At 43.1% G+C, this 26,099-nt stretch overlaps 1 protein-coding gene and 1 long non-coding RNA gene across 2 annotated transcripts in view; one reads left to right on the top strand and one right to left on the bottom strand.

Moving 5' to 3' along the window:
• Positions 1 to 11: 11 nt before the first annotated feature.
• Positions 12 to 11,503, bottom strand: ERMN (ermin). Its single transcript, XM_039494512.1, has 3 exons — positions 10,913 to 11,503; positions 10,433 to 10,525; positions 12 to 2,559 (listed from the first exon to the last, which is right to left on the bottom strand). Exons 1-3 carry the CDS (start codon positions 11,157 to 11,159, stop codon positions 2,066 to 2,068), a joined length of 834 nt encoding a protein of 277 aa, XP_039350446.1. The 5' UTR covers positions 11,160 to 11,503; the 3' UTR covers positions 12 to 2,065.
• The window catches only part of LOC120374605, an 84,185-nt gene continuing 68,139 nt past the window's right edge, over positions 10,054 to 26,099 (top strand). The window contains exon 1 of the long non-coding RNA XR_005586170.1: positions 10,054 to 10,163. This is a non-coding gene — a long non-coding RNA (uncharacterized LOC120374605). The remainder of the gene's footprint in view (positions 10,164 to 26,099) is intronic.

Below are 26,099 nucleotides of genomic sequence, written 5' to 3'. Positions count from 1 at the left end.
AACCACTGGGTTTTCACAAACCAAAGAGCAAATAAACAAGGCTGAATAGTACAATGAGCACTGTGTTTTGTTTGTACAATTAAGAATTGTCTTTTATTTTTTTTTTGTTGCATATAGCCAATACATAATTGCCTTTTATGTAGGACAAAAAATTCAGAACAATATTTGGTGCTGCTGAAAACGTAAAACTAATTATTAAAAGAGCCATTATTCTAGCAGGTATGGTAGATTCCCCTGTCTAACACTGAGTTCCAACTTCCTTTCTAACCTCCTCTCTCACTCTTGTTCTGTGGCTGACCACTTTCCCAAACAAATTCCTTCTGGGATGAAATTTGCCAAGCCCAAGGTGAATTTTTCTTTAGAACATTTGAGCAATGTCAGCTCATACAGACTGTAATTATTCAAGAGTTTACAAATATACTGAAATGTGCTCAGGCAACTTAAAACAGCTGATGCTTCAAATGTGCCTGGTTTTGAAAATCTCACTAAGATCTGAAATTTAAGCTGCATTTAAAGAATATTGAATATTTTTAAAACTGATAAGAAATGTTGTGAGAAAAACTTGGATCCAAAATGGCAGCATTTGAAGAGTACTGATTTTCAGTGTTGTGGATTTTGATCAGGTAGACAGACAGACAGGCATGATATGTGCCATATATATGTATGTGTATAAAATGCTGACCTCCAATTTGTATGATATAGTATCTATGCAATTATCTAATTTACCAGTAACTGATGGAAGATTCACAAAAGATACATATGAACTGTCTGGATATTAGTTGCCACAGCTGCTCATGGATAAATTAACCATTCATGTTATGTTTAGCCAGCATGCTTTCTTCCCCCTCCCACCCACCCCCCTTTTTTTTGGGGGGGGAGAGAGAGAGAGAGAGATAATATTCATGTAAGCTCTGAATTGAAAACAATTACATCTCCTCCCACAGTAGCTGGTGATACTCTGGCTACAGCTGACACAGGCTACTAAGGAAGGAATTTTATTACCAAGTGATTCTCTGGGAAAGGGGAAAAGATACTTACCAAAAAAGGGGCTGCTTTTAGTTACTGGAGATATTCTCATATAGCTTAAAATTATGTTAACTTTTTTTGTATTCATTTTATATTTAACTTAATCATATTAACTAAAATACATGGACTGAAACAAAACTATCTATTTCTGTAATGAAACCATTTAGTGCAGATCTGAAGTAATATATTATTCTCTATTTCCTAAAGATTCAGAATATATCAACCCAAGAATGAGTTTAATTGAAACATGAACATTTTAACAGCAAATGCCAACATTTACAAAATGAATTATATATGGTGCCAGCCATTCAGACCCAAAAATAAGAGGTGCCCTCAGATGATACGAATGGTATTAGATGCTGGATGTAACTGTTTGTAATTACACCAGTGCATTCCAGATTAAAGATATATATTAAGGAGCACTACCAGGGTGTGGGCCAGAGAAGGAACCTTTGTGGATTTATTGCTTTGTCAAATGAAACATTATGTGCTTATTTTCTGTTAATCTATATTTACGTGTTTATGCAATTAGCCCTTTATTCCATCAGCACAAAATGGAAACGGACTGGTGATAGCACAAGGCGGCTTTAGTGCACCGTAAGACACCAACATAAACAGATTTCAAAACAGAGAGCATTACTGTTGCAAACAGTTGTCTCTTTTATTATCATTACTGCACTCTCTAATTTTACTGGAACTGTTCTGCTGCCAACTAATTACCAGAATGGCAAATAGAATGGGTTATTTTCTGTTGCGTGCAGCTATAGAATTTCCAATTGGTTCAAAAATTTCTAGTGCCTGAATCTTGTTACAAAAAAAGGATGGGGGAGATGGGGATGGATAAACTTTAAATCAGGTTGTATTATATTTAGCAAACTGTTGATTTTATTTTTCTCCTATGGATGCTTCTGTATGATTTCAAAATGAAATACAGAGGTTAAATTTTCACAGTGTATAATGATGACTTGATATGACATGAAGCGATACATCTTGAAAAAACAAAATGAACTCTCAGCTTAGGCAAATTCCCCACCTCAGTTTATAAATGCATCATGGACTCAAATTCATCAATTCTTTGTTTAGTGTTTCCTTTTCTGATCTTGCGATAGGAGATTGTATTGTATCTAGAATAACTATGTCTGGAGATATCATTTTTTTTCCCTGAGCCTGGCTGCTCCTCAGGTTTCTCAGCCTGGAAGTTAAAACTGGGGCTGGTAGGAGAGCATTCCTCCCTGTCATTTTCTTGCTTCTTTAAAGGAGACTCCCCACCATTTTCTTTCTTGCTTTCGATCAGCTGTACTTCCTCCTCCTCCTCCTCTTCCGCATTCTCTCTTTCTTCTAATTGTGCATCAGCTTTAATTTGCTCCTTGGGTTCAAGCATCCACCCTTCTTCCTGGGCTCCTGCTGTTTGGAACTCCTTGGCCTCATTAGCATGAGTAGCTGTTTCTTCCTGAGGTTGCTCTGTGTTCCTTTCCTCCTGTCTAGTTATTTCACATTCTTTGGTGCTTACAGGAATAATCTCCTCACAGGGCCCTGTAGCAAAAAACAATTAGTTTTGGATAAAGTATGGGACGGGGGATTTCTTATGCTGCAATATGTTAAAGTTGCATTTGAATTTTAGTCTGGATTTCCGTAGCTCACATATGCAGATCCCCACCACCATGAAAGTGCAGGATAAACTGAGCGACCATTTTCCAGAACAGGACTATGTGTCAGGAGCTAGCCATATCTTGAGGCTGGATTTTCTATCACCATGAACACTCAGATATGCCGCCACGCCTTCTCTGTTTATACCAACCTGCCCATTGGTGGATTTTGTATCTAGAATATCTATTTGTACCAGTTTGTGGTTTTTACCAGTACCCTCCTCTATACCATCTATCACACATCCACCACCTGTCCTTGAAAAGGAGAGGTAGTTGTGGTAGAACATGGGCCTGGGAGTCAGGGAGACCTAGAGTCTATTCCTGGACCTGCTCTGTGATGTTAGGTGAGTCGCTGTGCCACTGCTTCCCTTCCTATCCTTTGTCTGTTTAGACTGGAAACTTTTGGGGCAGGAACTGTCTCTCTCATCATGTGTTTATACAACACCGAAGCAGCATGGGGCTCTGATAATGGTTGGGGCCTCAGTACTGTAATGCAAATCATAACAACTTCCTTCTTCAAGGAGTGGTGTTTGTATGTACACACCTGAGTACTACTATCTAGTTAAAATAAATAAACCACATGGTTCAACCCCCCCAACTGCATGCAAGTAACCTTGTGTTCATATTGTCTCCAATCACTTCAAACCCCAGACCCTTTCTGTCCTATTGTCTCCTCCTAGTCTCAGTTTACAGCCTGATTCTGAAAATTGTTATTACTAGGTATTAGTGCTCCCAGGCATAACTCGTTGACATGAATGGTACCACAGCCAGAATTGGGCCCTTCAATTGTAAATTCTTTAGGGCACAGATCACGACCTTACTTGTTTTGCAAAGTGCCATGCACTTCTATAGCATTATAGATGTGATAAATAATATCAATTTGTGCGCCTTCATGATGCTGGAAAGTGATGGCTTGTGACACAATGTGAAAGCAAATCTAAATATAGTAAATGTTTTGCCAAGGTTTCTTATGGCTAATGTAAATAATCAGTCTTAATGCAATGTGAAGATCCTGAAATCAAGCTCTCAAAAGTCAGGAAATGCCAAAAAGTCAGGAAATTGGAAAGGTGTCATGGGCCATGGTTTCTCTTTCAACGTCAACACGGTCACAATCTTAGAGTCAAATGATGGCTAGGCTCCTGCATGGGGGTGGTGGGTGAGAAAGGGCACAAGGAGCCTTTCTACTCTCTCGCTAGAATGGGCATGCTGGCCTGCCACCTCCTTCCAAGAGTGCAAGGAACTAATGCAGCCCATGCTCTTATGAGGCAATCTTGTGCCATTAATATTGCATTAACATAGTGTGTATGGGGCAGAGGGAGGATTGCTGGACTTGTTTGGACTGGAGGTATGGGGGGTGGGGGAGTTTTGCTTTTTTGCATGTTTATTTTTACAGAAAACATCATTCCAGAGCTATTTGTCGCTTGAGCTGCCAAGCTCAACAGGCTTCATCAGCTAAGCTAGCACCGAAGTCAACCTCAATTATCTTGAGCATAGTTAACCAGAACTTTTGGGGGTAGAGTCACAAAAAGATTTGGGTGCCTAACTGCCAGTTCAGACTCCTAAATCCCAGATTTAGGAGCTACTGGTATTTACAAAAAAACAGCTCAGCTGCCACTAACCCTGTAAGCACCTATACTCACTCAGCACCTACATTTCAACGGCACAAATTCCCTAGGTGCCTAAATTTCTGTCTCTGGGCATGCGCACTGCTGCCTAGGTCTAGGCATCTGAACACCTAAGCTCCAATGTGATTCACAAATGGAGGGAAGATAGGTGCTTCACCGCCTAGCTTATCTGTAGGGCCCGATCCAGTAGGCATGCTCAGACGCTGCCTAACTCCACACAAAATGGCTGAAGTAGGATCACCTCTCTCATAACTTTTAGCCCAGAGGTAAGGTTACTCACCTGGCCTGTGGGAGAACTCTGGCTCAAGTCCCCACTCTGCATGATGAGGAGAACAGGATTTGAACAGGAATTTGTCACCTCTCACATGAGTTCCTCAACCACTGGGCTATGGGATATTCTGATAGGGGGCAGTCTCAGTCTCCCCAGTTGAAGCTATTTCACTTTGACTAAATACTTAAAGAGTCAGTGGGCCAAAGAGCAGAGGTGAGAATGACTCGATGGCCTGGTGCGTGGGGCACTCACTTAGGAGGTGGGAGACTCAGTGTCCAGTCCCCTCATTCCAATTTATTTAACCAAAGAGGAACAGCTTCACTACACAGCTAATGCCTGCTTGCTGTGTTCCCATCCTCCATTGTTCAGATAACAACCCCCTTAGTCTATTCCACTGGACATTATATGCAGCAAACCAGACAGGGTTTCCAAGATAGCTGAACATGGAACCAGTGTAACATCACTTCCTTGCACAGTTGTTTGCCTCCACAGAGAGACGGTTCTACCTGCTTCTCCTGCAAAGTGTATCACTCCACTCCTAGATCGAGAGTTACAAATGTGCTATAAATTCCCTCACCCACAACAAAGAGGCTGGTTCTCCTCACAATCTCAACAACATCTTGCTCAAAGACCATTAAGCCTATTGAGTGCAATCTCTTCCTGCTTCTGCAAATGAGCTTGTAAATTCCTGTAACCAAACAACTTTGCTGTGAGTGTTTTTTTAAAACCACAATATTTTTATAAGTGCACAGCTAACAGCTCACCAGAATTTTCTGCTGTACATGCTCAGTCTTGTATATTCAAACCTTTAGGATTTTGTTTTAAAACCATTTTCCCCTCAATACAAGGGGATATCCTTACTCGTGCTGAGTACACTACATGGCGAGTATCCCCAATAATGAGACTCACTGAAGAGAAAGATATTAGGCAATGTGAGTAAGAGATAACAATCTGGCCCTAAGGGCCAGATTCTCCTCTACATTCCTGTTCTACTCAGTTTAGGGAAGTGGGGGAGGAGAAATTTTTAGGGAAAGAGTTATGACTCCCTAATCCTGTGGGTTGGTCTACAATGACACAGTCATGAGTTAGGGTCACCTCAGGGTTTATACCATTTAAATCTTTGGCATGGGACCTTCAGCCAATGGAGAATCGGAAAGTTATGTTCTTGATCATTTTCTCACCATTCTCAAGGAGGCACAGCAAAGATTTTATCCCATGAGTCATAACAGACCATTGTTCAGTAGGTCCAGGATATTTTCTCTCTTCAGTTATGGATGTGTTACTGACAGACCAGACAACATGCCATTCTAATCCTTGATTCTGTCAGACAATGCAGCTTAAAAGGATTGAACACTGTTTCCCTTGTGGCCAGCTGTGGTGGTTTAAGGCAGAATGTGGGTCCCCAATTTGAAAGGAGGCTTTGCCATCTGGAAGAGACAGCATCCTACATCTTCAGGCGTGGGCTCACGCTGCAGATCCCTGGGCTGCATCAATTGGTTTTTATTTCATTCCCTCACCAAGCTGCACACCAATCAGCTCAGCACAAAGACTTAGCAGCATTTTGCAGCAAGTAGGCTTTTTCCTACCCTGTGAGAGGCTGTAGGAAAGCACAGTGAAACCCCAGAAGCATGGAATCAAGCAGGAGTCCATCCTAGCGTTCTAGGAAATTTTGGTATTCCTGGGCACCATTAACTCATACTCTACTACTGGTTATCAGCACTTTAGTCTTCATCCATTCATAAGCGTAAGATCCTTCCAGGATAATGAGATCCAGTTAAAAACATTGGAACAGAACTGCAATAACTTAGACAATGTTTTCATCATGGTATCAATGAGAGCAGACAGGCATTTTGCCAACTGTAATTTGTTTAAAAAAAGAAATTTAAAAAACAGAAGGAAAAAAAAAAGACTAAAAAGACAAGAAAAGTGGGAGTTCCGGGAATAACCTGCTGGTTTGAGTTTTTGGAATTAAAATGAATTTTAAGTGAACTGGATTGATATAAGTGAATATACAATTTGCTAATCTCTCTTTATGGAAATGATGAGTCATCATATGTTCACTTGTTTAGTGCAGACAATTGGTTCATCTACTCTTGTTTCTAACAGTAATTGTATCATTGCCTATACTTGATGCTTCAAGGGAAGAAAAACCTCAAGAAACATGATTTTTGTACTTTGCCATTAGGGGAAACCCCACGCTAATCCCCACTCTAAATCAGTGTATGCCCTGAAATGAGAGACATTTTCTCTCAAAGAATCAGCAGAAATCAGAAGGTGGAGACATATTAGGTCATCTAGACCATACAATTCTGCTAGAAAAAGGATTAGTCCCTAGAATAAAGGTAATGGAGCTTTCTGTAGGAAAATATGCCACAGATTTAATCTTTGGGACATTTTGCCTGATATTTAAAGTCATCTTATTTAGCTCCAAATATATGGTATTTTTATGTTTTTGTTATTTTTCTAATGCAAAACAGGTATTACTAAAATCGGTGATCCTTACACCCATAAGGGGGGAATAAAAGATTTTCAAGAGAAAGGAAAATGAGTCCCAAGTTTCAGTGAGCTGTTCACTTAAGATTCAGCCTACCCTTCATTCATTCATTAATTAAATGTGAGATGTAAAACTAAAATTAAATCTCAATTAAGCACTGGTTTCTGTGTGCTGAAAGCCTCAATAACCTGGCTTTGAGGAGTGTTCAGCAAAGAAATAAGTTTTAATTAACACTGCCTTTTTCCCACTCTGTGAAACCTTCTTGCTCCAGGGCCGTACAGAGGATTCAGGGGGCCTAGGGTCTTCGGCAGCGGGGTGCCCCCGCCGCTGAATTGCCGCCGAAGACCCAGCACTTCGGTGGCAGGTCCTGGGGTGGAAGGACCCCCCTCCGCCGAAGACCTGGAGCGGAAGAAGCTCTGGGGGCCCAGGCCCCGCGAGAGTTTTCCAGGGCCCCTGGAGCAAGTGAAGGACCCCACTCCAGGGGCCCCGAAAAACTCTCGTGGGGGCCCCTGCGGGGCCTGGGGCAAATTACCCCACTTGCCCCACCCCAGGCGGCCCTGTCTTGCTCCAATGGCCACAATTAAAAAGTGAGCATTTGCTAACAATTACCACAGGGTGGAATCTGAGATACACTATCACACTTGCCCTTTATAATTAGAAGAAGAAGCTATGTGGTAACTATGTGGTGTCTATTACCAAACGTTGATATTACCACTGTTCTTCCTCTTTATGGTTCTGAGAAGATGTAACAGTATCTGGCATCATAAATACCGGGAATCTCATTAAAATTTGTGCAATCCATAGTATTGTGAGGTCTCAGAATGATACATTCTGAGATATCATCAGTGAACCAGGAAGTTCTGAAAGAATTTTAGAGGAGGGAAGATAGAATAAAGAAGAGTCTAGTTTAAAGTTATTTCTGTGCTGGATGCCCCCACTCCCCCAGCCTTGTGAAGGTGGAAGATCAGCTCAGAAAGGTGGTGGTGTTGCCGTATAAAGGTGAATTGTGTTGACAAAGAGTTGGGAGCTACTGGAAAATGTATCATTCGTGCACTGTCTTTGCCATTAGGTCTTTCAATGGGATGGTAGTAGATGGACCCAGTGAGAATCTGAAATAAAGGGGAACTGCAAAGTGAACATCATCATTGTGTTTGTTCCATTTAGTGTTGAAAGATGGCCTCACCTCATGATCTCACACTATTAATGCCCCTCCTCCACCACTTCCCTTGTTTTGCCAGAGACTTTGGCAAGATTTTTGGAGGACCTAGATTGGTGATATCAAAGGAAGCTGACACCCCAGCAGATGGTCTGACAGCTAATTAGGAATGGGATGTTCAAGCACATTCCCTGCCACCTCAATATCCCTGCCCCCTCAGTTGAGATGGGAGAGCTGCAACTCAGTTTCAGCCTTGTAGGAGGTAACGCTCATTGGAGGCAGTGTAACTGGACTGGAAATTAGGAGATCTACTTTCGATTCTACTTTTAATTTCCAGCTCCACTGCTGACCTGATGTGTGAATTTGTGCAAGTCACTTCACATTTCTGTACCTCTTTTTCTCTTCCCAGCCTTTGTCTGTCTTGTCTACTTAGATTGCAGGCTCTTCAGGGCAAGCTGTCACTCACCATGCATTTATACAGTATCTAGCTTAATGGGAGCCTTATCGCAGCTGGGACCTTTAGGTACTACTGTACTGTAATACAAAAAATAATTAATAATCCCACCATCCAGGTCCTCCAGAGATCTTACCCAAAATTGTCCCTCCACCAAAAAAGAAGGTAGTCAAGATCTGATATTTCTAAAGTAATAAAACAAACAGGAAAATAAACTTTCCATTATAAAAATAATCAGAATTGGATTTCCTGCCGTGCAGAGAGCAGGGAAGTAGAAAATACTGACCCACCAGAAGAATGAAGAAAGACTTAAAGGAGGTTTCCATGACTGCCAGGAAAATAGCTAAAGATCTTGGGGGAATGACTAAAAAGGACACTGGAAACTGAAACAAGGTAAAGAGGATTGTTATGGGTGGGTGGGTGGGAGAAGAGGAATTAAACAGTGTGGTGAGAGTGTCCTTGCCTTGGGAAGAGCTGTTAGATGAGCCAATGCAACTGGGGTAGGTATTCTACATTGGCTCATTTGGGGCCCAATCCTGTTCTCATTGAAATCCATTGTGTTTTGCCACTGAGGTCAATGGGAGAAGGATCAGGCCCTTATCAGGAACCAGGATTCTAGCAAGCCTTGGGATTAAACTATATAGTGAGGGAGGCAAAACAGGCCCATTAGACCAGTTTTCCAACGATCTCACCCTCTCCCTACACTGTATTTTTACAGCGCAACAGTGACATCCAGTCGCCAGCTGGATTAATCACAGGTGGTTTGTATATTCCCTCAAGACATATTCTATACTTGCTTCTCCCATTCAAAGGTGGCAGACTACATTTAGATGGGTATCTCCTATTTGTCCTATTTGGCACATCTCTATTTTAAATGACGCTTTAATGTTGCAACAAATGATCTATTCAACATTTTGCCTGTGGGGTCCTAAGTATTAATTAGGCTAAATTGGTTAGGTACTAAAAAGCTGCCTGCAATTTAGAGATAAAGTGCTTGTGGCCAGGCGTTGGGGAGAGGGGAGTCTGTGAAAGATTACCTACTAGGTTTTATTGTGCACTTGTAAGGCAACACTGCTGGAATATAGATGTCACCTTAAGAAGGAAAAGCCTCCATCATGATTTACTTTCTCAAACCTATGGAGCTTCTATGAAATATAATGTGGTCACTGATAAATGTTTATATATTGTTCCTTTCCTTAATCAAAGCAAGTGTAATTATCCTCGGAGTCTGAGGATACTATATTTGGTAGGATTTATACAGCTCTTCTGCATCTATCCCTGAAAGTTCCATATAGTAATTCTCTGTGTTCACATGACTTTAACATTGATTCAAGTGTGAAAAATATTTCAGAGTTATTTTTCTGTATTTTTCTAAATAGATCTATACTGTATTTGAGGAGGTGGTTACTATTCATGTGCAAGCTGGTATGGTAAAAGCTGGAGATACTACATGAATGATATTAAAGTCAGATGGGCTTATGAAAAAGAAAGGTAACTATAGCAATCCCTTCTCTAAACACTAATAATCAGATCCGCTAATTCAGGCGTGTTGCACCTTGCAGTACAAGTGATGTTTTCTAAGGTTCAGCAGTGCTATAAATCATGAGTGACTTACTGCTCATTGCAGAATTAAAATTCAGATACGTTTCCTATCTTGTTATTTGAAAAAATAAATACCCATGCAATTGTTCTCTTCAAAAGCCATCCCTATGTTCATATGGTCAGCAAAATATCATACATCAGACAGCATTTCTCATTACCTTCTCTTGATTTCTCTTCATCAGTTCTTGTGTTCTCGGAAGGGATGTCAGCTGATCCCTCCTCTAGAGTTGCATTGTTTTCCTCTTGTTTTTCTTTAGAAGACACAAGACAGTGAGAAAGTGACTAATGACAGGAGTTAGTAAAGATGATGATGACTAGTTTTCATAGTTACATACTGTCACCTGTATCTGATAAGTGGGAACTAAAAACTGCTTATCTCTTGAGCTCTTACTTCATCCTGCCATGCTTGTAGCAATACTGTAGACAGCTAATAATTTCTCTTTCTCGTTGTTTCCATTCCTTGTTAGTTCAAATTTATATCTGATTGTGAATCACCTCTTATCCTGGTTTATGTCTATTCACGTGTGGAGTTTCTGATAACATGTAAATTACATTCTATTATTCATTATGCTATATGTAAAATAAAGGATGGGTTTTTTTCCCCAAACAAATTGAAAAGAGGCAGTATTGTACTTTACCTTCGCATTGCTTCTCCCCGTCAAGAGCACCAGATACTGTGTTGTCCTCTACTGAATTCTTGTTATCCTCTTGATTTTCCTTTTTAAGTGGAGCTTCAGGACTGGTTTCTGCATTTTCACATGGAACTGTCCCAACAGATTTTGCTATTTCATCAATAATATCAATGACCTGCAGCTGAGTTTTTTCAGGTGGTACATTCCCATTGTACTCAAGTATGCTAGATGCAATTGGGACTTCTTCTGTCATGATTACTGTAGTGTCCAGTTAATTCCTTTGGGTCGTACACTTTCACTGAAGTCCCAGTATCCTACAACCGCTGCAGAAAAAATAAGCTATACACCTTATTACCTTTTTCACTGTTCTGCCTCCCCCCCTCGAATAGTCAACAAGCTTTTCTTCTTCTGAAGGCGTTGTAGCAAAACAGAGAACAGAGTAACAATGTCAGGATTTGTCTAGGATTTGCCAGCAGTCCCCTTCTATAAAACTATCCAATCAGCACCTTGCTTGTTGCTTAGAGTCTTCCAGTTGCATAATTAAATGCACCATTTTAATTTACATAAACAAACAATCTGAAGCAACAAAGCTTTTGTGCTGGCATGCAGAGTGGGTCTTTCAGCATGTCAGCCCCATGGTAATAAACAGAGATTTTGTACTCTTGTCACAATGGCTCTTTGTGTGTTCGCCTTGTAACAGGAGCAACAATTGTTCTAAATCTTTAAGCCATAGTGAGTGACCACCTTTATTCATATTAGTTATGTGTAACCAGCTTAACATTCCCAACCAGGTTTATGTTCTGGTAAACCTTGAAATACTGTTGGTCAGACAATGGCTTCATTTTCTATCTGGTAAGAAATAAACTAGCTTGTTTAATAAGTGCACATATTTTGCATACAATACAGTATAATGCAACTTTCTTTAGTACAGCATCTCTCAGGCCAGCTGTGTCCAAAAATGCTTTACAAAGATAGGGCTAAACCATGAGAGGTGCTGAGCACCTGCCACGGGCATTTAATTCAGTGGAAGCTGCAAGCACTCAGCATTTCTCAAGATTTTGCACTTAGAAATAAGACCAGAGAATTAAAATGAAAAATAAACAGCAGCAGGACAGGCACGAGGGACAGAAACATTTTGAGATGAGATTTGAAATGAGAAGGTGAGTCGATGAGGCGGAGAGCTCCAGATGACAGGATATTTCTAAGTGTTACCGTGTGCGGTAGGAAAACTTCCAGAAGAATGACGATAAAGTCTCAGCAAACAGCCTGGCTCATAGTATAACATATCAACAGTGTTTCCCCATTTTGCCAATCCAAGTTTTAGTCCCAGCAACAATAATATTCCCTATGTTAAAGGAACATAATAGGGGCAGTGGCATGAGACTAATACGTACATCACTGATTATCAACCTGACCTACAAGCTAACTGAGTTTGAGAAACTTTTTCTAAGGTACAGTACTCATAAAGAATGAGTGAACTCATTGCTGTAGTTCACTGGGAAGCAGTTGGCTGGACCTGGGTGTCAGAGGCATTTTCTGCCCATAGCTGAACTTGTCCTCACAGTCTCTTCCACAAGCCTAGCATCTGAAACCAAGTTTACGTAAGAATGAAATCTTCTGCTTTAAATGTCTTTTCATGTCAGTACTGTTACACCCTGACACCCCAATATTCACCACTGTCATGTAATTAGGATATGTCTTATACAAAGTATGCCTTGTGAGGTGTCACTCTAAAAGTTTTGATCTGCTAGACAGTGATATCTCATTGGATTGCATGTGCTATCATCGTGTGTGAAGTTATGAAGTTTGGCTATGTATGTGCTGCTGAAACATGTCCTGAGGTTGAAAACACCCATAAGCAGCCTTTCAGGTACAACAGTAATAAGGCCAAACAATGTTAATGGCTTACTGAGGAAATGCATACAAGCACAAGGATTACCCCAGGAACTGTCTACAATAGAAGTATCTCAGAGATAGCACTACACAATGAGAACTGTTTGACCCAGGTCACAGCAAAAGATCAAGTGGGGAGAAAATACAAAAAGGGGAAAATGACATGATGGCGGGGTGGGGGGGGGGAATCTCACTCTCCCTACAACAACATACCTGGAAACACCTGAGGAACAAAGACTGAACCGTGGAAATTGATGGCTCCAGGCTAGAGGGATTTCTAGCCTATTTTAGCCCTTTAAATTGCTGCCTCAGGAAGCCAGTCCACCCCGATATGGCGCACCAGCTCTTGCCGGCAGGAGTGGCAGGTTTGTAGAAATTTTGGTGGTGCCTAGAACCTGCCCCTGCCTAAACTCTGCCCCCTCAAACTCCACCCCCACCTGCCCAAGACTCTGGGAGGGAGTTTGGGTTGGGGAGGAGGTCTGGGGTGCAGGCCCTGTGCTGGGGCAGGGGACTGGGGTGCAGGAGGGGTGCAGGGTGCAGGCTCTGGAAGGGAGTTTGGGGATGAGAGGGGGTGTGGTGGGTGGGGGAGCAGGGGTGAGGGCTGTGGGGTGAGGCTGGGGATGAGGGGTTTGGGGTGTGGGAGGGGACTCAGGGCTGAGGCAGAGGGTTAGGGTTCAGGGGGATGAGGGCTCTGGCTGGGGGTGTGGGCTCTGGGGTGGGTCAGGGCTGGGGATGAGTTTGGGGTGCAGGCTGCCCTGGGACTGGAGCCAGAGAGAAGGACTCCCCCCAGCCTTCTTCCTGCTGGCAGCAGCGAGCTCTGGGGTAGGGACCCCCTTCTCCCCCCCAACAGCACATTCACCCCCCCACTGTCACTGCACATGCTCCTAGGGCCCCTCTCAGGTCCAGGAATCCCCCTCGCCTCTCCTGTGGTGGGTGCCATGCCGGGCGGGGGGACGGCTGCCATCACATATGCACCTCCTTCCTGCTGCTGCCCCTCACTGTAGCCTCACTGGGGCTGCCCCTTGCCCAGCATGGGGCAAGAGCAGTGACTGCGGGCAGGGGGGTGGCTGTACTGGTGGAGGGTCCCACTGGAAAATGAAAGAGTCCAAGGGGGAAGGGCAGCCTGCCCTGGCAGTGGTGAAGGGGGGCACTAGGACCCTGTGGTGGCAGTTAATGCAGGCAGGCAGCATGGAGCTGCAGGGGACAGGGAGAGACAAACGCTCTGCTCCGGGGCCCAGGGAGGTGCCTGGGGGCAGCAAAGGGCACACTCAGGGGAGGTGCGGGGGGGCAGCAGGTGGGGCCAGGGGGGAGACCCAGCCCCGAACATTCATGGAGCTGGGCTCCCGGACCCTCAATTTTGCTGGAGCCAGGAGGCGGAGTCAGAGAGGGAGAGAATGCTCCATTTTCTTGCCGGTAGCTACTGCACCTTTTCTTACCGGTCCTCCGTACCGGCCCGTACCGGCTTACTTTCACCTCTGAGTTTGGTGTAAATGATTTGTAATTGTTTTAACTTTTCATGAGAGATGGCTACAGTATAAAATCCTGAATGTGGATTGAGGATATGTGAGCATAGGTAGCTACAAGGAAAGAAATTGGATACTTGGAAAATAGATTAAGAGTGCGATAGGTAATTTAAAAATCATACACTGCTGCTGCTGCTGTACCCCCTGAATTAAAAAGAACATTCATGTTTGTTCAAATGACCTCCTTAAAGCAGTGCTCTAATTTAGGGTGATGAAATGTGACATGTTCTTATATGGCAGTCAATCTTGTTCCCAGTGCTTCTCCCAATGGGGCAACACCACTGAATTGGAGACAGAAATGGAGCTTACCTGAGCATCTCCAATGTCTTGGTTTTCAAAGTATGCTGTCAGTGACACCTGTGAGGCCCATTTAGTACAATGTATATACCAATATATTGGTATTGACTATTAATGGGTTTGTGTAGGAAAGAGAGTGGTTCAATGTGCTGCTTTGATCCCATGATACTTATTGCATTCATTCATCATCATGCATTCTGAAAGACAGAAATGTTCTCTCCATTCTATGTTAAAGGCCAGTGTAGTTAATTAAAGAAAAGTCAAATGCTTGGTGTTCCATTCTGAGCCTCACTCTGGGCCATTTTCACCACTCCTATAACATAAAGAGACCAGAAAGATGGCAGATATCCTAAGAGACCGCCTAGGTGGCATAGACCTGCCATAAGCCATCCTCCCCAGGCCACCAGCCTCCAGTGTCAGTGGGGACCCTGGGGGGAGTGACTTGAGCACTGCAGCACTCTGGTAATTCTCAGCTGGTGGACCAACCCTTCATGGCCATAACCAGCAGGTTATAGGTTAGAGCAACCCCAAACCATACTAGGGGCCAAACTAGCCTGACTGGTGCCAGAATTCAACCCATAAGTCAGCAGGCCAAGGAGAGGCAAACAGGTTTCAGAGGATCACGACCACCTTCCATTTTCTTCTCCTCTTACCCTTTTCACTTTAAAAAAAGTGCCTTTCTAGTCCTTATGGTTGCAGAGATAAACTTTAAAATGTGAACTGAACGTGCTCTAGTGCAGGGATGCCTGTCTGGATCTGCAGACTGGCTGAAACAATAGATCTAAGAAGTGTGAACTGCCCCATTCATTTTGGTCAAGGCCCTGTGGACTCTGCCATTCTGGGGCCATGGAATTTGATATCATAAAATCACAGTTTTGCTATGGAATTCATCATTTGGCTGCAGCCAGGCAGCCAATGCTATTTTTTCCTCTCTCACTGTCTTGCCGGGACCTATCTGTAGCTGCTGTTTGCCCTCTAGGTTTTGCTTCAAAGGGAAGTTAGGATTACAGTGTATGTTCCCTGCACTGTTCCATACAGCCATGCAGAAAGGTGTTCCTGACTACTTTCCCACCCCACCAGCTTTCTTTCTTCTGTGGATCTGCTACTTGCAGCTTGACTTTCCTCTCTCATGCACCCAGACCAAGCGCACACACTCAATTATGTATCAACTACCACAATACTTGTAAGTAGTTCACAGTAGCTGTCCAAGCATTCTGGGGCTTGCAAATAGCCATTAAAAGGAGAAAACACTGAGCCATTTGAAGACCACACATGTATCATAGTTTCAGATGTCTGGGAAAGCTGTTTAGAAGAGTTCAGGAGAGCAGTACTTCTCTATACTAATGGATGAAACTACAGGCATGTCTTTTTCTGCCCACCTTTTAACATTTGTCCACTAAGAGTGGACAGGAACTATAGATGATGCCTTCCTCTGTCTCTGTTCTCTTACAAGACATACTACAAGAAAAAACGTATATCTTCAAAGCCATACAGCTATCATTTCTTGCAGCTGGGTTGCACTGGTATCGCTGTATTGGTATGGATGATTCCTGAGCTATGATAGGAAACACAGTGGCCTTGTCACTAGAATCCAGCCTTTTGTACCTCAAGACACTGGGCACCTTGTTCAATTTGCTGGGAATAGTTGGCAGAAAAGAGGATCCTGGTGGAAGTGAGAAAAATATTTGATGGGGCTGTAAAAGTTGCAAACTTTATAAAAGGGAAGCTCAGTGCATAACCTCTTCCCTGTTTTATTTGAAGAAATGGGGACTTGACATCATCACCTCCTTTTCCACACCAAAGTTCAGTGGCTTCCACATAGCAAAGTTTTGAATCATGTGCTTGAGCTCAGAGAAGAGGGAAGATTTTTCCATGTTCACTGTGGCTCTCCCCTGCCCCCCTGGCAGAATGCTTGCTTGACCAGTATCAGCTTGCTCCAAATGCTTCTAACCAGAGCTGTGTTATAACATGTGTTTTCACCCTGGGTCACAAACAGGCGTCAGAAGTTTACAATCACCTTTCCCATATTGCTAAATGGGAGGGAGTATCGGGAAGGGAGGTCCCAATATGGAAAAGGTTAAGAAGCACTAATCTACTCTATCTCTAGGATGCCAGTCACCAGGGTATTTAGCATTACTTCCGTTGCCAAGAGAGCCAGGGTATCTAGAATACCCACAACGGGTCAGAGGACTTCAGTTTTGTGTCTGATAGAAATAATGGCCAGTCCAGCAGCACCGTGTGCCATTTCATTTGAAACACGACTGGCATCTTTGTAGTATCCTACATTTTTTATTAGAGTGACAGGCTTGATATTAGGAATGAGCACCCAGATCTGATTCAACAAGAATTTACTCAAACTTTTGTCCCAGTTTTCAACCAAAACCAAAAAGCTTTTTCTAGGTTCCTAAAAGTTCTAGGGAGCCCTTTTACTCTTCCTCTACCTGACTGCTAAACTCCTATCCTATTGAAATCCAACATCGTGGCTTAGTATTTTCCTGCACATTTTTATTATTAATTATTTTTATTATTATTATTTTCATCAGTGCTGGTAGTGATATCTGTGGTTAAGGTTGCCTAACACTTGCCATTATACAGCCATTTTTCGCTTGCTCAGATCTTTGCAAACTTTAGCTGTTTGGGCTGAAATTTTCCTATGCTGGCTGTCTGGCCCAGGCTGATTTTTTTAAGTTTCAGCAAAAATAGGTCAGCCTTTTCCAAGAATGAGGTTAGGGGGAAATATATCGTTTTGCCCATGTTAAACAAAGCTTACAATCATTTCACTGAGGCACTTTAGCAACACCATGATTTGGAACAGGTACGTGAAATTGGTCATGGGAATTGCCCTATTGTCTGGAATGTGTCTTTTCTGTCCCAAATGTAACGAAATTATAAGTCTCTAAAAAAAAATAATTTGCCCATGCTCAGAAAAGGTGCATTAGAAGCTGGCAGATAAAATCTCCAAAAATTCCACCTGCATTGAGTATATCCCCTCGCCACACACCTCCATTGTGCCAACCATATGTATATGCACATCCCCACAGAACGAATGAGCCTGCTCCACTCAAGACCTTTAGGGGCTTACCAAGATCTCCCCTGCAATTGTTGCTCCCACTGCCAGAGGCTGCTGTGGCACTGGACACCAGAACTGCGAGCACGGAAATCGTGCTGGAACCCCGGTAGCCTGACTCAAATGTAGAGAGGATGGAGGTAGGGGAGCCAAGGATGGGCAGGGGGTGACAGAGGCACAGTGGGAAAGGAACAGGAGCTGTGGAGAGGAAATAGGAGCAATGACAGAACAGGGATAGGAGATGTGCGAGAGGGGAAATATGAACAGGAGGGTCTCCATAACTTCTCTCCATAACTTGGAATTGAACCCAGGAGTCCTGAATCTCAACATTCTTCTGCTGTCAGAAAATAACTGTGAAACTCACTGGAAAAATGTGTGTTTCTTCCCCTTCTACTTTCTGTTTTGTTCTGTTAGCTTTTTTATAAAATAGGGAATTACATTTTACAACTACTTTAAAAGAATGTTAAGTTGCAACGCTGAGCACTCAAAACTTAAAGAACGAGGAGTACTTGCCACAACAGCTAACACAGCTACCACTCTGAAACCTGTCACCACTCGAAACTTTGGAAGTGCTAGAATTAAAGTTTCCATGCAACCTTAATTTGCCCCCCTTGTATGCATGCATACAGTGTTTAATTACATAATCACATACTGTTTTTTCCCCTGGACGCCTTCCTCAGTCAGTGCATGCTGGGTGGAGTTCAAGAAATAACTCAGGGTTATGTAGTGAAAGAGGGTGGTGTCTGTAGGACCCCTGCCTCATTTGTTGCAAAAATTGGAAGGTGTGCAGTGAATGAGACACAGAAAGGATGATCTTGTGGTTAAGATATTTGAATGCCATTCTGGAGAATCAGACTCTGTCCCTGCCTCTACCACAGAGTTCCTATGTGATGCTTGGAAATTGCCTTACACCAAAATTTTCACAAGTGGCCACCGTGTTCCTTATTCTCTGGGTGCCTGTAGTGTATAGGAATTAGATAATATTCCTGAAAATAGTTTGGGAGCCCTCTAGTGGGCCTCCCTGTCTTTCACTGCAGAAGCCATCGGATCCTAACAGAGGATACCATGACCATAGCTAGGCCTTGAATGTTGGATATAGTAAGTAAACATGGTTATTTGGAACGCAACTTTAGTTTCCTCATATTCTTAATGATGCAAAGAAATAGCAGTGCCCAACTTGAGACACTTGGGGCCTGATTTGCAGAAGTGCTGAGGAATGACTACTACTGCAAATGAAGTCAAAGGTGTGTACTTTAAACAAAGTGCCTACAAAAATGCATGGTACACTGAAAAATTAGACCTTAGGTGTCTCCAGTTGGGCACTGAAGATTATGGATTACTGACGGCAATTTTCTCCTAATCTCTCTGTTCCTCATCTCTAAAATGTGGATAACAATACCATTTTACTGCACAGCGTTGTGACAAAGATATATGCTTTGATGTTTGTCAAGCACTCACATACTCACATACTACAAAATCCAGGAGGAAATTAATAATTCTGTCTTTGGCCCAGAACCATGTTAGACTTTACAGTATGCAACACTACACCACCACAGAGTCACTTTACAACGGTATCCTTGCTACGTGTTCAATGAAAAAGTGAGTATCTGAGTGTTCACTATGGACAATTCATACAATGTATGCATTTCCTTAATTATAAAACAAGTGAAACAAAGAAAGAAACAAAGAAGCACCCAAAGTTCAGTGGGACTTGTCTAGCTAAATGTCCAAAACCATTGGAAAGTTCACCCATCAGTACTTGTCACCAGTCTGACTAACAGCAAAAGGATACTATCACACACTATTATCCTGAATTTGTGACAGGAAGACACTGTTCTCATTCAAAGAACAAATTCTTCAGCTTCCTCTTTCCTGTCCTCCCAGGCAAAGCAATGACAAGATCATATTTTAACCTTCCCAGCTAAAGCATTTATTGCAGCACCTTTCAAATCTGTTCAGCATTGCACTGTCGTTCTTTGTGAACCATTGAAAGGAGAAACTCCGATTCCAGCTGGAGTTAATACATTCAGCATTGAGGGCCCATTCTGACAAGGTGCTCGTCCCTGTCTGCTCCTATGGACATCAGTGAAGACTGAGGGGAACACAGCACAATTCAGGAAGCTCTCAGAACTTTAAAGGGATAGTCCCCAAGAGCTTATCTACATCCCAAAGTTTTCCAGTATAGTTAAAGCCGCACAATGCCCCCCTTCTCTCACACACACATACGAGGATAGCCAGTCATACTGATATAAAGGTGCCTTATAGTGGTTGTTTATTCTTGTATGGAAAGGGGAATAAGTCACACTGGCATGAGGCACCTTTACACTGGCATAACCGTAGCCACACTAGGGGTTGTACTAGTATAACTATTTTGGTAAGAAATCACACCTCAAACTGACACAGTTATACTGGCACAAAAGGTGTGTGTACAAGGTGAACACCAAGGTAAGCTAAGAGCTCTTCACTTTCCTTTGCAGTGTTATTGTAGCCATGTTGGTCCCAGGATATGAGACACACAAGGTGGATGAGGGATTATCTTTTATTGAACGAACTTCTGTTGGTGGACAGTACAAGCTCTTCAAAACTCTTGAAGAGCTCTGTGTAGATCGAAAGCTTGTACATCCACCAAAAGAAGTCAGTCCAAAAAAAGATATAACCTCACCTTACCTACCTTGTCTCTCTTCACTTTCCTTTCATCTATCAAGGTGAGCCTAAAGAAGCTGGCCTCTGGCTGAGCTAGCAGGATCTATGGTAAGCTTGCCTCAGATCCAATACTTATACTGGAAATTTGACTTAATGAGGAATCCATTCTCCACCTTTAAACCAATCTGCTTTCTTTGCTCATAAATATTTCTTTTCCAGTCAATGACATTTGAAATAGAAAAGACCCTCTCTTTTCCCAGCTTATGCAGGATTGTTTCCTACTGTACATTCCCTAGTGGATAGTTCAGCCTGGTTTTAAAGGTCCCAAGCAATAGGCATCCCATTTTCCCTTTGTGTTTTTGCAAAAGGATATTGTAGCAAATTTAGATATTTACTAGTGCCACCTGTTGGTGGCTAAATTAATTCTGCCTTATTCACATTTCCCCAAATTAGCGTACTGCTTGGATGATTTCTGTTTACATCTAAATCTTTTTACACCCGTCATTTTCTACTGGGAGTTTTTACCATAGGTGTATTTTGAATCTATTTGTTTACTTCAGAAATAGTCCACATTAGGAACCCTATGAAATCTGAAAGTGATACTCCTTCAGGTACTAACATAAAGCCAATCCTTAGAGCGGTATTAATCCAAACTCCTTTCAGGGATATTCAAACTAAGCAGAAGGAAATTTTGACTAATTCTTTGATACCTGATTATGATTAATTCCCCCCCAGCCCAATTTCTCTTTTTAATGATAGGCTCTTAAAAACAGCTCTTCTGTGAATCTCTCTAGGTTTTAAAGATCCTGCATGTTATCACACAAGCCTCATCTGTGTTTGCTGAATATACCCTGGGAAATGAGGCAAAGAGAAACAGCACCACTTTTTAAGTGTATCAGGGACATCTATTGTATTATCTCTATCTGCATGTCCATGGGTTTAGTTTGTGTTCAGAGGATTCTGGGTATTTTCCTATCTTGGTTCACTGATCCCTAATCTTGGCTCCACAAAGCCCAAATATTAGGAAATAACAATGGACAGTGTACATCAGATAGTCATCCTTAGCTCTTCGTCCGTCCCTCAACAAGAGACCCACCAGTCTCCCAGTTTAATCCTTATTTTATCTCAACTCCCCAACTTGCCCTGTGGCCCATCCCTTGCCAATTCACTCACTAATCCAGAAGAGATCTACTTGTATCTGCCCACCTCCCATCAGAAGTGCCCAATCTACAGCCTCACCAGCTCCATCCCTTGGTCATTTTCTGGGGTCTGATGAGTACTTCATTCCCCCACTTCCCACCATGACACTGGCCTGCAACTTCTGGTCACAAGCTGAGAGTATGGCTGGGAACTGGCAGTGGGAGTGAATGGCCAGAGAATTGGGAAGAGTTTCGAGCAGCAGGGAGGCAGGGACTGCCGAAATGACACTAACACCAGGCAAGAGTCCTACCCCATCTCTCAGCTGTTAGAACTCACCATACCTGGCTTCACCCCAGGATCTAGATTGGTGCTCCAAGACTTGTCTCCTAATGACCCAACTCATAGGTGTCAATGGAAAGTTTTCTGTAAATTTTAATGGAGATTGGATCAGGCCATACATTTGGAAAACAGCAACCTTCTACATATCACATCCCTGCAAACTACTCAGTTTTCCAAGTGTAAAGATATTTGTCTATGGAAACCCTGCACTTGGAGTCTTCCCCTCTGAGAGACTGTGATGTTGATGTAAAAATATAAGAACTGCCATACTGGGTCAGACCAATGGTCCATCTAGCCCAGTAGCCTGTCTCCAACAGCAGCTAGTAACAGAGCTTCAGGGAGATGAATGTACAGAATAAGGCAGTAGAAGTGATCCACACCGTCTTCCCATCCCAGCTTGTGGCAGTCAGAAGTTTAGGGTCTCTTGAGCATGGGATTGCATCCCTGACCATCTTAGCTAATAGTCATTGATGGACTTATCCTCCATGAACTTATCAAATTCTTTTTTTGAATGTAGTTATACTTTTGGCCATCACAACATCCCCTGGCAATGAGTTCCACAGGTTACTGTGCGTTATGTGAAAAAATTCTTCTTCTTGTTTGTATTAAACGTGGTGTCTATTAATTTCATTGGGTGACCCCTGGCTTTTGTATGGTGGGAAACAGATGTAGCTTCTTTTAGCCTATCTTTAATAATGTAACTAAGATGCAATTCATCAAAGGGTAAGGAAGGAAAATTCACTCATACTCAATGGCAAAATAAATCTCCAGCCATATTAGAGCAGAAAAGATTACATTTAGATTGCTGATCCACATTCACTTTCATCCAGCCTGTCTCTACATGAAATTACAAACTGCCCTTGAGTTCTGTGGATTCAGCTGCTTTATTTAATTACTCTAAACTGTGTGTTCTGCAGAGTATCACAATAAAAAAAGTAGAGGAGAATCAATATTTCATTGCAACTCCTCTAAGTGGGACATCTCACTCTGTGTCACTAATGTGCTGTCGCCATGGCACTGAGCAGTTAATAAATTTGGCTGTGAAAAGCTGATTGTTTCCTCTAAAATACAAAATGTTCCTGCATCTTAATTTACTCAAAGGATTAATAAGTTATCCCAGCCTCCTCATATTAACTTTTTTACAATTCCTACAGATATACAGTAGGCTTTTGAAATGAACTATTAATGCATTTCTGCAGACATCTATAGCAAAAGTAAGGGTGATTTTGGGTTCTCACAGATATGCAGGGCCACCCGGGGGGGCAAGAGGGGCAATTTGCCCCAGGCCCCCATGAGAGTTTTCTTGGGGCCTCTGGAGCAGGGTCCTTCACTCACTCCAGGGGTCCCGGAAAACTCTCATGGGGCCCAGGCCCCCGGACCTTCTTCCACTCTGAGTCATCGTCGGCAATTCGGTGGCAGGGGTTCCTTCCGCTCCAGGATCTGCTACAGAAGTGCCCCGAAGACCCATGGCGGGGGGTCCTTCCAGCACTTCGGCGGCAGGTCCCGGGATGGGTCTTTGGTGGCAATTCGGCGACAGGGGCCCCCCCGCCACCAAAGACCCCAGGCCCCCTGAATCCTCTGGGCAGCCCTGCAGATATGCACCCATGAGGTTTTACTTTGAGTTTCAGTTTGGGTGAACTCAGAAACTCAAAGCAAAGTTTCACTGGTGAGTTTCACTGATATCAAGTAGCATGTCCCTGCTCTAGCCTCAGGAGGGCAGAGAGACCTTAACCAGCTCTGCTCCCTTATGCTCAAAGAGTCCCAGGTGATGAAGACTGGGCTAAGTCTCTCCACTGGGTCACAATAGGCCCAGGCTTTCCTTTACCTCAAGGTGCCTTCTTCAGAATTATGGGCTGGAAATTCCATCGTTCCTCACAGTTTCTGCAGGAGGCCATGGCCATTTAGGGAATATCTGGCCTGTGTTTAATGTCCTCTCCTCACTCTTTCCATCCCCCCTCAGTTTTGAAAATCTTCCACTCCCTTTTCACTCTGTTTGCTCCATTTTGGTTATTCCTTTTCCTTCTTTCTTTGTTTCAGATTTTAAAGCTTTCCTTCTCCAGTGCCGCCTGTTCACCACACTTCTTTTTCATTTGTTGCAACATGCTTTAAAGTGTAACTCAGGCAGAGATTGCCAGAGTGCAGTGATGCCCTGCCCTTTTCTCTAGCTTTGCCCATTAGGCCAAAGGCCAAGAGAAGGGGTGGCACATTGCCACTGCATCAGCCCTGTGTCACCCAGGGAATCCTCCACACTGGTGTAATCCTTAGGATGCTGGTTAAGATGGATTTCCCCACCATAGTGGCACAGAGTGACTTAGGAGCATACTGTTTAGCTGTTCCTGGTACCCACTTAAAAGGCTTCATAATCCTCCATTTGAGGCATAATTGATTGCTCTGAAACAATTCTTATGCATTAATAGCAATCAATGAGATCTATTTAGTGCCATAAGAATGGCCATACTGGGTCAGACCAAAGGTCCATCTAGCCCTGTATCCTGTCTTCTGACAGTGGCCAATGCCAGGTGCCCCAGAGGGAATGAACAGAACAGGTAATCAAGTGATCCACCCTGTCACTCATTCCTAGCTTCTAGCAAACAGAGGGTAGGGACACCATCCCTGCCCATCCTGACAAATAGCCATTGATGATTCATGATGCAGAGCTGAAGGACTATTCCTAATATGGGGATAGTTTTGAGGATTCTGCTCACGCTGCTGGTCATAGTCACGAGTGGGGAGTGCAGCTTTTCAAAGCTCAGATTCATTAAAACATATCTTCCATCAACAATGGCTGATCAGAGAGTGACAACGCTTGCTATTTTATCACTTGAAAATGCCATTGGCCAATCTTTGGATTTTTCTGACACAGCTTCAGTTCGCAAGGGCAAAGGCAAGAAAAGCAACCTTTTGAACGAAAGGACAAGGGTTAACATTCTAAGGCCATCATAGACTATAATACTATTTAATACTGGTCCACCCAATGTTGGTGCACAGTACCAATTCTTGATGTTAATACATTTCAATTATTCTTAAAATTAAAAAGTTTCTATAAGCTTAAGGAAATGAATTTTTGTTTGCTTATATATGGCATGAATAAATACAGATTTACAGATCCCATCATGCAAATTTATAATTTTATATGACAGGGATAATTCATGCCTGCAAATTGCACATCAAAGTCATGGAATAGCCTACAAATGCAATAAAAAATAAGTAGTCAAATGCTTAACAAATGGAGGGGGGGCACCGAAGACACTCCTCACCTGGGGCCTCATTTGATCTAGGGCTGGCCCTGAGCAAAGCCTTCTGCAGCTCATTAGTGCTATTTAAGCAAGGGCGCGATATGAACAGCAAGTAGGCTCAGTGAGATCTGGTGAGATCAAGGACACTACAGCTGAACAGTAGGAGAAGACATTTACCAGTGCTTGGTTAAACTTTTTACTCTAGCAACCATACCTAAGTCTTGGGGGACAACTTTCTCTACCCTCTTTTGTCTTGTAAATGACACTCCTGAAGCAAGAGAGAAAGAGGAACCTGGGGTTAGATTCACAAAGGGACTTAAGTACCTGAGTGCTCCCTTAGTGCCTAAGTCCACTGATATTCACAAAACCACCATTCAGCAGCTACCTAAATTTCTATGGTGGGTATGTTCAAAGCCACCTAAGTCCTGACACCACCCCACAGCTAACAAACTGCTCAGAGTCCTTGCTCAGGCCTAACCCCTGGCAGGATGCTCAAACTAGGTGTTCCTCTGCCTAGCTTACCTGTGAGACCTGTGCTCAGATCAAGCCTATCCCTCACAAAAGGCAGACAGAGGCAAGCAGGTCAGAAAATTTTGGGGTTTTGTACATTCATAAGCATATTTCCATAAAGCCTTATGGGGTGCAACATCACAGGGCTGACCTGGGTTAGGCACCTAACTTCAGGAGTGGAGATCCTCACCTAATGCCCTGATCAATTGGAGCTAGCCACCTAACACCTTTGTGGATCTGGCTCCTAAGCCCCAACCCCGTCCTCTGCATTTCACTCCTGGCTAGGAGTTAGGCATTGCATTAACTAAATCCCCTTTGTGAATCTAGCCCCTGTAGGCAGAGAGAGTCCAAGGCTGGAGGAGTGAGCTGGTGGAGCAGTAATACTGGATAGTCCGTGGGCTCAGCTACACTCTGATCTGTAAATTCCAGCCCAAGTAGACATACCTGCACTACCTCTGATCGAGCTAGCACACCAATGACTGATACCCGTGGGGGCACAAGCAGCAGGAGGTGCTAGCCACCCCAAGGATGCAATGAGTGTCTCA

This window comes from Mauremys reevesii, linkage group 11 (assembly GCF_016161935.1).
Source record: "Mauremys reevesii isolate NIE-2019 linkage group 11, ASM1616193v1, whole genome shotgun sequence".
In the NCBI taxonomy this organism is placed as follows: Eukaryota; Metazoa; Chordata; order Testudines; family Geoemydidae; genus Mauremys; species Mauremys reevesii.
This window is presented reverse-complemented; position numbering and strand designations above follow the sequence as displayed.